This window comes from Plectropomus leopardus, chromosome 6, assembly GCF_008729295.1.
Source record: "Plectropomus leopardus isolate mb chromosome 6, YSFRI_Pleo_2.0, whole genome shotgun sequence".
Classification (NCBI taxonomy): domain Eukaryota; kingdom Metazoa; phylum Chordata; class Actinopteri; order Perciformes; family Serranidae; genus Plectropomus; species Plectropomus leopardus.
In genome coordinates this window covers 14,494,408-14,507,059 of record NC_056468.1, presented here as the reverse complement: position 1 = coordinate 14,507,059, position 12,652 = coordinate 14,494,408, and the positions used below count along the sequence as shown (strand labels likewise).

The 12,652-nt window shown below is 38.1% G+C and overlaps 2 protein-coding genes across 2 annotated transcripts; one reads left to right on the top strand and one right to left on the bottom strand.

The window, feature by feature from the left end:
* Nucleotides 1-772: 772 nt before the first annotated feature.
* On the bottom strand, nt 773-5,231 carry smn1 (survival of motor neuron 1, telomeric). The gene is made up of 8 exons (XM_042488546.1): nt 5,128-5,231; nt 4,579-4,650; nt 4,319-4,441; nt 3,648-3,839; nt 2,458-2,631; nt 1,645-1,719; nt 1,317-1,424; nt 773-1,049 (listed from the first exon to the last, which is right to left on the bottom strand). Exons 1-8 carry the CDS (start codon nt 5,173-5,175, stop codon nt 993-995), a joined length of 849 nt encoding a protein of 282 aa, XP_042344480.1. The 5' UTR covers nt 5,176-5,231; the 3' UTR covers nt 773-992.
* Nucleotides 5,232-5,277: 46 nt separating this feature from the next.
* hspb11 (heat shock protein family B (small) member 11) lies at nt 5,278-9,188 on the top strand. The gene is made up of 5 exons (XM_042488481.1): nt 5,278-5,544; nt 5,704-5,810; nt 7,109-7,177; nt 7,271-7,314; nt 7,413-9,188. The coding sequence occupies exons 1-5, from the start codon at nt 5,453-5,455 to the stop codon at nt 7,503-7,505; spliced, it is 405 nt and encodes a 134-aa protein (XP_042344415.1). The 5' UTR covers nt 5,278-5,452; the 3' UTR covers nt 7,506-9,188.
* Nucleotides 9,189-12,652: the final 3,464 nt, after the last annotated feature.

The window sequence follows — 12,652 nt, the reverse complement described above, 5'->3', positions numbered from 1 at the left end:
GCACTTTGATGTCCTCTCTCTGACCTGCAAATGCCCTTTTGTCTACATTTCAGGCTTGCATGTTTCAGCTTGTAAAGTGTAAAGGACCTTAAGACAAATCATCTTTCAATGATCTTAATGTCTTGATGACTGTGAAAAAATCAATATTTATCTGCACCAATGTTTCATACTGTCTGTTGAAACCTTTCTTACTATTACCCTGAAATATGCGCACATCTGATGAGAGTTAAAAACATTATGATGGATGCAATCCTATATTGGGTGGTGGACGAGGGAACACCTCAGGGAAAACAGAGAGCTTGAATGCAACACATATGCTGGAACGATTCTCTGAATTAACTGTGTGATGCACCACAGGGACCGAAGCAGGACTCAAGTCTGGCTTGCAATCAAATGTTTAGCTTGCCCAGAGACACAAGTGCACAGCAGACACACAATTAGATGCAAAGAGTGTTTGACAATAGCTCTGCATGGGTTTAAACATCAAGCCATTATGTAGCCATGCCACATTTTCCTATAGTGTAAATGCATTATACTAGTCTGACTTCTACTGGACAATATTTGCCATTACAACCATACATCGGTGAGTCTGTCACACATTTAGATGACAGTTCCCTCTGTTGCTAATTAGTAAAATAAATGAGAAAAAATAAATGCATAATGGGTGAAAAAAGTGGCTATAATCCCTCACATTTAGTGCCCCATAAAGGTTGATTATACAAAAGAGTGTCTATTCTACAGTGCAATAAAAACAGGAGTATTGAGCGAGTTATCAACTGTGCTCTCATAGCTTTTATTTAATCTATTTACAAAGAATACAAAACTCTCCTTGAACTGTGATGAACACTCCGTTCACAGCACGAAGCACTTTAGGTCATAACATTTCACTGAAACAAGAATGACACACATTTGGCACAACAGGCAGGTTGCTCTGCTGCTGCCTCAGGTGACGCCATGAGAAACTGAAACCATGAAAAGTGGAGTTGATCAATTCATTTGTGGTGCAGTTTCGTCCAATTTGCCGCCTCTTTGCGTCCTTGTTTCAACCCCTGTAAAAAGAATATGATGTTAATATGACTCCTCTTTTCAAATCAAGGACTCCCACCTATTATGGAGCTGGAGGCATTTGATGAAAAGGCTCTTCTTGCTAAGAAGCATGACAGCAAAAAAATTGAGTAACTTTACCAAAAAGGCACCCAAATTACCATATACGCCCACTGCTTTTCACTACATAATGCAAGAGACTGAACCTGTAAATAAAAGCTATAAATCCCTTTTATAGACCATAATAAGTCAGTTAACTTCGGTGTGCATACCAAGTAGTATCCCGTGTGATATCCGCTCATGTACCAGGAGATGAGGACGCTGCCCAGAGCCTCGTCATCCACCATGTCAGGGCTCATCGGCGGAGGTGGAGGGATCATCTGAGGCGTAGAGAATGTGATCACAATACAGATGGTGCAATTTGACAATATTTGTTGTTTATCAAAAACATGCTAAGCTGACTGCTCTTTCTCAATTTCCATGCTGAATCAGTAAATGTGTGCTTTTTACATGTAGATTACAGAGTATATAGCTCAAATAAAAGAGTATCTGCTGTAGCTTTTGCAATTCTAATTACTTTACAGATATATTCCAACTCACTGGTGGGCCAAAAGGCATCATGGGAGGCCAGGATGGAGGCACAGGCCCGTGACCACCAGATCGTCTGCTTCCCCCCTAGCAGAGGACACAAAAGACGCAAAAAGGGTTGAAAACAACACACTGAGATCTCAGTATTACCAATTAGTAAGTAAGGCTGAAGTCTTTTTAAAACACATTTTCTTTCCCTTGTTTTAGAACTTTATACAGAGTTACATCAATACAGAGGCTAGATATATTAACATAAATGACAGTTAAATTCACTGCAATGCCATACTGTCCCTCAGCAATAAATGCCAACTCTGAGAGGCTGTTGTTTATATTCTAGTTGTATTGTTCACATTTTAAACACTGTATTGTCTAAGTGTCATTTTACGGTCTATTTCGCTTCAGCAAACACCTAACCTTCTCAGAGTATTTATAAAGCTAACATCGCCCTAGTTCCCTCGTCAAAAAGTCAATGGGGTTTTTCCATTGGATTTTGAAAAAATGAACACGACTTTCAGGATTTTTTGAAGTCTAAATGCAGGTGCCAGAATTAAAAAGCCGTTGTTAGGGTAAAACAAACTACACTACTGTAAAGCTGTGTTTGGCATGGTTTGGCGTGATGACATTTTGTATCCTCATTTAGCCACTTGTTAGCAACCACTTTTTTTAAGACACAAAAAAGCTTCAAAGCTCGTGGGTGGGGTATTTACTGATGTACTTTATGTTGTAGAACGAAATGTGAAAGTCTCTTAAGCTTTGGTTCTCTATAAGAACTTCATTTTGTGCACTGACTAAAAAGGAAAGGAGATACGGTTTCTTTCTTCTTACCTGTCTGAAAGCGTGCATGGGAGGTGGGCCTGGAGGAAACCCAGAAAAACCAGGACCCCACATAGGAGGAGGTTCTCTGTGAGCCTTGGACTTCTGGGGTTTACTGTGTGGCTGTTGTTTGTGTTGGTTTGTTGTTGTTGACCTGTCACTCTCCTCTGTTGACGATTCCACTTCCTTTAACACAAATACAGAGACATATTGCATACCTGGGTTGAAATATATTTAAATTTGCTTTTAAGTAATGAAAAAAAAAGGCAAAAACAGAAGAGAAAAATATGAAGTTATCTATAGCCAAATTAATCTAGAATCCATAAAAGATGCAAGTGCGTTACTAATTAAATCTTAATCCTTGGTTTGCTTCCACTGTGAGGTAGCAATTTGTTATGTTCATTGCATTCCAGAATTTATTATTGGATAAAGATCAAGTACTGTCATTAACATTTATCTCACTTTGCCTCAACTGACCCCTTCTTCCTCTGTCAGCATAATTACCTACTATTAGAAAATAAGATTAAACAACACACAAACACAAACACAAACACACACACACACACACACACACACACACACACATATATAAAAATGACAGTCTGCCAAAGGTAACTTAGGTATTATTTACTCTCATTTAACACATGCAGTTAATATATTTCCTTTCTTGTTTGTGATGTGCATATTTGCAGTGTGAAAGACGTAACCTTGTGTGAACTGTATCAAGGAATGATTCAGCCTTTCTTAACCGACTAAGGTTGTAGAAATAATACCAGGTTTAATGTTGACTCATTGCCATAGTGATTTTTTTCAATGAAAAATGACTCTTGTTCATAGTGAACAGCAAAATGTAAAGTTGGAAAGCCGTCTGCAAATTAAGGTGCATGCGCAAAATGGGTTTATGCATACTAAAAATGTAAATGTTCTGGAAAGGAGCCCTTTTCCTTGGATTCTGACTGACTGAGAGCAAATGCTCTACAGTAAAAAATTTCTGTCAAGCTATCAAATGTTGCTGTTTGGACACAACACAATATATTTTGCCATTTCTATTAGGGATTGAAAAAATACACCATGAAACAAAATACTCAATAACCTGTTAAATTAACAGATAAGAATGTAAAAATAGATAACACCTAATAAAATACACAAAATAAAGAGCATTTCATAAATATAAATAAAATAATTTATTTGCACTGTGTTACCTTGGTATTTGTTTCTTCATCACCCTCGGAAATCTCTGAAAGCAAGTCTTCAAGATTCTGCTCCTCCTCGTTACCATATCCTATAAAGACAACTATACAGGTACCCCTCTTCTCATCTATAGAGGAGATGGTGGCTGGATAGAGCTGGCCATCCTCTGACCAGTATGCACTGCACGAGTCCCCAACCTGCCACTGTGAAACAACAGAACAGCTTGTGAACTAAAAATTTTGGTTATACCCTCATCTGAAGTAAACCAAATCCAGAATAACAAAAGAAGGGTTGAAACACTAATTTATATGACTAAAATGTGCTATGAAACACATAAATCTGTCACAATCAATCTGTCTTATGTGCTGAAACACCTGTGATGTTGATTCAAATGCTGTGATTGAGACCCCTACAAACTGTCAATAAGATTGCTGAACAGTGAGCCTTCTTCTTGTATATGTATCTGTATTCTTTAATTTCATACTTACATCAGCTTAACCTGACAAAGGTTTGATGACCAAAACATTGTTTGCTTAACAGAGTTAATTGCAAGCAATAGGACAGTGTGCAGAAATTCTCTTTTCTTAATCTATGGACGATTTCCTCCTACACACCTGTCTACGAGTTTTTGAAGGTGAGCATTATCCACCACTTTAAGATATTTTTTTAAGTTTAGACTTGCCTCTTTATCTGGAGGTGCGTTGGTTCTTTTCCTGCTCTGGTTCTTTTTGTTGTTCTTGCGTTTTTTGGGTTGGTTTTTCTCAGAGGATGCAGCCTGTGGCTCATCTTCACCCTTTAGGGCAGTCTGGCACACAGCAAGAGTGTCAAAAACAAACAAATGTTTTGAATGCGCATTAATCTCTTTGAACAGACACTTCATTTATAATAGACAATGGGTTCCAAGATTGGATGCACATAAACATTTACTTTTTTTTTTTTTACCTTGAATGATGCAACTGCCTTGTCATAAGCCTTTATCAATGCTGTGTCGTCCCATATGTCCGAATCATCACTCTGGGGAAAAAAACAGATTTAAATAGTTTCCAATTTCATGAAAAACAACACAGGCACGATGCAAAATGTTTGTGGACTGCTTTTGAATTTTGTTTTTTTTTCACCTGCAAACTATTTTAAGTGCTGCTAATTTTTGCAGTTCATCTGAAATCTGAGCAGTCATGTTTACCTCTCTGCACTGATGCTACAGTAGGTGCAACATCTTTAAGCAACTAAAGCTAACTCACGTTGTGTCGGTCCAAGACACTGTATTACAACAAGGCAATATCCCGATTAGTGAAACACGGCAGGTAACATACACTGTGGATATTTGGTTTCAGTTTTCTGTGTTGCTTTCTTCTTTGTTACCCAACTTAGCTTAACTGAGCGCTGGTTTGTAGCTTAGCTTCTTAGCTAGCCAATTCAACCAAATCTATAGCGGACTACAAAGGTTCACATGTGTTGTCATCTTAAGCTCATAAGTGCTTAATGACTAACCTGTCCAGCTCCGCGTGTAAACAACACTTCTTTGCATCCATTCGCCATGTGAAGATGTGTAGATTTCACTGCTCGCTGCTAATAGCTAAACAACTAACGACCAACGTGCGTCTGAAATGGTGACGTCAGATAGTACTAGGAACGTATATATCATGCGACGAAGCGGTTGGCTTGGCAACGACAGTAGCTAACTAGTTTAGCTTAGCTGTCAACTTCTCCAATCCGTCAGCATTACAGATTTTTGTGTGGTATTGTCGAAACTACTGTTATTTTCATCAACCGGACAGCAGCGGAGATCCTAATCTTTTTGTGTGAGTTTCTGAAGATGTTTGATTCCTCGCTGAGTTCTTTGGGGGCAAAAGTTGTCGTCGCTGCGTCCAGCGATGAAAATCACCCACCAGAAAACATCATTGACGGGTGAGTGTTTAGATGTTTGTGAAATAACGCCAAAGCTTTTGTCCACATCAAGTCGCTACGTGAAAGTTAATGTCGGATATTTACTTTATTCAGTGCTACTGAATCTCAATCCCATCTGAACAGCGTTAAAATGTATGTTTGTTTGTTCCTCCTACCCAGAAACACTAACACGTTTTGGATGTCCACCGGGATGTTTCCTCAAGAAATCATCATTCGCTTTGCTGGACCCACGAATATTTCTGCCGTGACCGTGGACAGCTATAATGGTATGGAGGCGATGGGAAAGTCATGCACACTGCTCCTGTGAAATGATATTTTTTTAGAAGTATCGTAAAAAATATAGTGTGAATTATCTTTTCCTCTTTAAATGAAGTGATAAAGCTGGTACGTTAAGTTGTACTCACTCATTTTGATAGTGTTAAAATGCTAAGCTGATATTGTTAACAGTCAATGTATGTGTTAATGCCCTAATTAACAAACAATTTTACACAAAAAACAGCTGCATCATAATTAATATGCAAATATATATTAACACGCCTTCAGGTATTTGCCCAGTGTTTTCACATCACTTAAATGAACAAAGACAAAACACAATGTAGTAAAATGGTCTCTGAAAATATACAGATTTCAACACATTCATATACATTTATGATTAACTATAAGTACACAATTTTACTCTGCCAAATCTTTTATGAAGATCAAGTTAAGACAAAGATCTCCATTTTTTTTATTTATCTTTTTAGATCACTGTTTATATTCACATGTGAAGAGGCCCATGTTTTATATTATGACCTGCTGATAAACACTGGAATTGTTATTTTTAACTATGTATCAAACTCTTTGATTATATAGGTGAATTAAACTGCTATTGTAAAAAAAAAAAATACAGATTGATTTGGATATTGGACGATTTTGTATTAATTCTATTGTCATTTGAAGGAGGAAAAACATGATTGGAATAAATGTACATTAAAAAAGATACTCCAAGAGCTTCTATAGCCATGTTACCAGCACTGTGAGGCTTTGCATTGAGGGAAGATCTCATGTCAACATCATAACATACATAAAATGACAATGATAACATGCTGCATGTATGATGTTAATATCATGTTCACCATCTTAGGGTAGGAGGTTGGGACACTTTATTCAAAACCACAAACTTCAATCACATGGTGATGCTCAAAGAATATTATGAAAGGCTAAGCAAAGCAATTCAAATTGTTTGGGAACCATGAATGTCTGTATAATATTTAATGCCAATCCATCCAATAAGTGTTGAGATGTTTCAGTTATGGCTTAAGTGGTGGACCATCCATCGAGCCAAGTTGCTAGCATTGCATAAAGCGTAATTTACCACGTTACATTTAGCATACTTATTACCAAAACAAATTTGCTTCCAGGCACTAATGAGAGACTATAATGTTTACATTTTGTCACACTTTCTAGCAAAAACAGAGATTAAACATTTTTCTTAAAAGAAAAATATACCCTGTTTGTGCAGTTTCAGTGTTTGGATCCTTAAAATATATTTCTTTTACATAGTTGTGTTTTTTTTCTTTTGCAGTCAAGCATCTAAAGATAGAAAAGAACACCTCACAAAATGCTTCTCAATTTGAGTCTGTTACAGAGAAAGGTAAGAAAAACAACCATATACAGCATCTGTTTGCACATTTGGTTAAAATGGTAAAGAATCAAAACTGTGATTGACAAGCTTATTGTCTTATAGACTTTGAACATACAGAGGGACGTCTTCAGTCGCATGCAATTTCGGTGAGTCGAAGTGAAAATATTATTATCTAAAACATAAAAATGCATAGGATTAGCAGGTAAAACAGCTACTTGTCTTCATTTTTTTCTCTATGTTTCAGCTAAATGGAAGCAGTGCAACTCACCTTCGTTTTATCATCACCTCAGGATATGATCACTTCGTCTCCGTGCACAGAGTTAGTGTACAAAATTGACACGTTTGATTGTTGTGATTTAAATTCTTGCGATGTGTTATTTCTATATATACATATGAGTTTATAACATTATTTAACCAATTTAAAAATGAGTAGATCTCATTATAGGCTCAGCCTTTTTACTTACACACACACAGACACACACGCTAACATCTTGTCCTTAGTGGCAGACAGCTTTAACATACTGGGAATCTGATAAGCATATTCCATGAATACCAGAGGAACATTGATTCGGAAAATCAATGAGTGCATGTCTAAACAAAATTTGTTTTATCATCTTAATCTAATCAGCAAAACTGCAATTGCAGAAAAAGCATACGGTTTAAAGCTAAGTTGCATTTTAAAATCTGGGCTCAAATTTTGATATAGCTCGAATTCATTTTCTATGATTGCGCTTATTTAATCATATGGATTCACACATAGGGCTTTTTATTCCACATTCAACTGTTCCTTGCTAATTTCACAAGCTGATAGTTGGCAGAGCTTTAGAATAAAAGAGTTGGATTGTGATGAATGGTAGAATTACTTACAAAGGAAGTTTCTCTCTGTGTGAGAGATAGAGTTAATTAACTAATTTTGAGCTGTGGGGGCTTAAGTTGGCATCCGGACAGCCTCCCCATGAGCAGAATTTGACATCCCCATAGAAAAGGGAAACCATGGGCAATGCAGCTGGGGGGGGGGGGACCAGATGGTTTCCCAGCCAACCAGCGAGTCTCCAAAGACTGCAGGCCTATTCACACAAAGTACTCAAGCCACCTCCTGCACTTATATCCTCCACATACACACACCCCCGCACAAACACTGACTCCTGTCTACCTCCATTGCCATTTCAACTTGTCGGTAGCAGAGGGTTCAGCAGTGTGTGAGGACCCTTTGGGACTCCCTCCCCAATTACTTTGCTGACTGCAGAGGAGCTTGGGGATTTGCTGAGGCTGTGTTTGCTGTAGCTTGGTCTGCATGCAGTGCTCTGAATAAACCAATAAAAATATGAAATACATGCCTGAGTAACTAGCCCCCTGATATTTTAGAGCAACTAATTGCTTAGGGGTATGGCTGGGATATAGCACATTTGAGTATGAGTGTGTAATGAGTAATGAGGGCAAGGTAGAAACTGATACAGTGTTATTGACTCATCTATTATTTACCGGTATGGAATATTTATTATAATGTTAGAGGTGAGGGTCGACCATCAAATGAAGTGCAAGCTCCCATTTCATAGTACATTTATATATTATTCTCCACACTAGTTCAGACTGTGAATTTATTACATTGTTTTGCTGTGAATATTTAGTCAGAGATGCCTTTTTTGTATGTTGAACAGGTTTGCAAATGTGCCTCCCCATTACTAATGAATTTGGGCTCTTTTGTGCTTGACTGTCAGCCGATCAGGAGAATCACAGCAGGATATGAGTGCATTATTATCATGTCACTGCAGGGCAGGGCTAAATTATCACCCAGTGTCTTCTGAAGGCTGCCTAACTGCTGTCCAATCGCACTGAGACATCTGCTCGACCAGAGCTCTGTATGTTCAGCTGAGTCCTTACAAAGAGATTTATATCACAGCCTTCCCCGAAAAACCTCTCCACTACTGCACGCCGTAATTGAAAATGGTAGATTTTATGAGAATGATAAATATTGAAAGCTGGAATTTAATACTTGTAATTGTCATAATGTGCCATTAAAATCCATTTTCAAATTTTGCTGGTGAAGCGCATTAGAAATGTCTGCATACTTTTGCATGAAGAGAGAACACTACGGCGAGGATTTATGTTTGTTGTATACAGTCATGTATATAGGCTAGGTGATGTTTCTCATATGGATATTTTGAGTTACTAATGCCTTCATCCAGTCAGTGTTGCTGTTTTCTTTCATGGCAAACCGGCGACTTTGAATTTCTTGTTATCTTGTCTTTGTGGTCCTCCTTTCATGTCAGTGACAGAACCATGCACACTGACAATGGGCTTTAATTTGATTTCAGTTTTGATTTGGTCCAATCAGTTTAGTAATGACAGAAGACGAGCTGGAAAGAGCTGCTGTGTGAGGAAGGAAACACTATAAAGGCCGAAATTAGATGATTAGGTGGGAGAGGAAAACAATCTTTTCATTATTTAGGTCCAAAAGGAATGGAGAATGATAATGAGGGATTGTCAAAGAGCGCAGTTGAAGACAGTTTTGAATACATATCAACAGTATTCATATTTATTTATAAATTCAGCATTTGCTTGTGAGGTTGTGTGGTTATTAGTAATGAGTAGTTTGACTAACAGTTTTTTTTTCTGAATCTAATACTTATGTGCATTTACAGTCACAGTATTGCTTTTACTTTGTGGCATGGTGAAGTCATGCGCATAGATTCCAGGGGGTACTATAGACTTAACAAATAATGGACGTAGCTGCCTTGATGTTACCCATCTTTGATTTTTGGAGCCTGAACGAGAGGTTGGAGCTGTGGAGGAGTGAGAGGTGGATCTGACTCACAGACATAGTGACCCCTTGTCGACAACTTGTCACTCAAGGGGCCCAGGCCCTAATGTGCGAACTTTGGGCCTTAATAAAATGTAAATGGGTGAGTTATAAAAAGATTTCACCCCCGTGCAATTGTCCTGAATGATAAAATTAGTGATAGAGTCAAACTTTTTTGTACCAGGCTGATAACATGTTTATTTCTGCTGTAAAGCTGGGCATTTTGTAGAGTGTATGGGGATTTACTCCGTTTTGGAGCCAGCCAGATAATAGTGTTCCATGCTCAAAATTTTCTTGTGGAGGACCCCCCATTTCATGTGTCTCCCCAATATTAAAACAAGACTATGTTACAACCCAGTATAGCTGGACTGTGTACAGTGGTTCCCAACCTTTTTTCCTACTGAGACTTCTTTACTGTCACTGATTAAACTGATGACATATTTTAGGGATATTTCGTATTATACAACAGTTAGTTCTGACCAAGCAATTTGATTGGGTGAGAGGTATTTCATGAGTACTGATTAACAGTACAACAGCACTGGGACTTTTAACTCTTCATGTATCGCTCCGCTTCACAGCTGTTCTTAACCGTTAATTACGCCTACATTAACGGTCAGGAGTTATTTAACGTTACTGTAGATTGTAGTGTAACAGACTGCTTTGGAGGCCTTTTGTGTGTCCATCTGGAGTTGCGGTATGACAGGAAAAAAAGTTGTGGGGGGAACTTCCACTCTTTTTGTGGGTTATGCATGTGCAGGAGTTTTGGTTAGGGAAACTAAAAGGGCAGCAGTTGCTGTTGGAGCTGTCACACCTTCTTCCATTCCGTTTATTGTTTTATTACTTATCCAGTTTGGTGAAACCAGGACGCTCAGTTACATTCAAGGATTCTTCATGCCTATCACGGCAAGAGAGACACACAATATACAACAGTCTGTTACAATTAACTGACTATTAAGGTGAATTGTGAGCAGATTATTGTCTGTGAATTTTGCATCAGAAATGAGTTTTCCTGACACTCGCTGAAACATTTTTTAGGATTTTATATACCTACAATCATACATTCTTCAAATGCTTCTTTTTTGAGAAATTCCTGTGGCTTGGCCATCTTTTCTATGACAGGATGAGGCTGTTTAGTAGAGAGTAAGGCTTGTGTTCAGGTCCTCACTCTGCCCGTGACATCTTTCAAAAAAAGTGTATCTTGAAAATCAATCTAAACTTAAAATGAAAAATACAATTGCATTTAGTTTGTCTTCACAGAAATAAATGAAATGCCTATTGTTAGGCCTACTGTTCATTTTATTTTATGTATTTTTAAAGTTTTTTAACACCCTTTAAAGTCAAGAAAGCCTCTTGACCCCCTGGGAAGCTTTGGCAACACATAGTGGGGTCGGGACCCCCAGGTTGGGAGCCAGAGTAAAACTAAAAGTAATTTACCCGTTCACCTTTCAAGTACATTATAGGACAGTTTTAGTAATTATTAAAAGCAGACATAATGCAGCTTAGTCCAATAATGTTTTTGTTGAATGTAGGTGAATAGGTGAATCATCCTCTTTTGGCAGAAAAGGCAAATCTGTTTGCTAAGATGGATGTCATTTTTTTTTTTTTAAATAAACAGTATTTCAGAACGCAGCAAAGTAAATTAGCAAAGGTGTTCAAACAAGCATTAATGCACAAATGACAAACATTTCCTGCTTTTTTAATCACCCCTTTTTGCACCTTTGCTTGTTTTTTGTTGCTTTTTTTCCAATTCTATCCCAGCACACCGTCTTCTTCACTGGGGTTTTGTTCGCCCAATGTGTTCAAGAGTTTGATTTTTTACATTGAATTTACCAGTGCCACGGCTGTGCTATCAACTGTCCTTTCGCTACTTCCCTATCTGACCACTTTTCTGTGCTGTGGACCAGACTAAAGGCTGTGAAATACTTATCAGACTTTTGAGTTTGAGTGCCACTGGTTACAGCGCCTCACCTTAGTTCCACTTAGTCTCTCTGCCTCCAAATCTCTCCTGACCTGCTGCAGTAATGTAATGTAATGGTGAGTAGCTGAGCAATCTCAAGCAGCAGCTTCATTACAGAGATTGCCACACGTTCTTGACCAGCATAGTGTGTGCATATATTTCTGCCTGATAGTCTATGTGAGCCCCTGAGTACTGAGTGGGTGTAGTAGTTAAACTTTTTGCTTCACAAACTACTTTGCCCTTGTGGGAAGTGGAATAGCTCCAAAATAGCAGAGCCAAATGTCCAGGGCTGCTGCTAGGAAGGATTGTTTGTCTTCGAGTGGAACGGTGCCAGCTAACTCTCACGAAGTTAGATGAACAACATAGGGCGAGAGATAGACATTACCAGGAGATCACCCTTTTTTCCCTTTGTTTTTCTCTTAAAATATTTGCTTTTATTGCATTCTGTTCAGCCCCGTTTAATCTCTCTCGCTCTCTAAACACACAGAGAACACAAAATGAATCCCAGAATTAGCATTTGCCCTTGGTATCTGCCAAATGTCTTCTCTAGTATATACTGTATTATGTGCATTTCTGTTTCTGGAATTAAATAGTTCAGGCATATGTTTTACAGCCTTTAGACATATGTAGTGACACTGCCCACTGATCCAACTATCATTGCTCAAGTTTGTAGATGGAGCCATAGAAAACTATCGGCTATTAGACAATAACATTAGAACCCTATCAA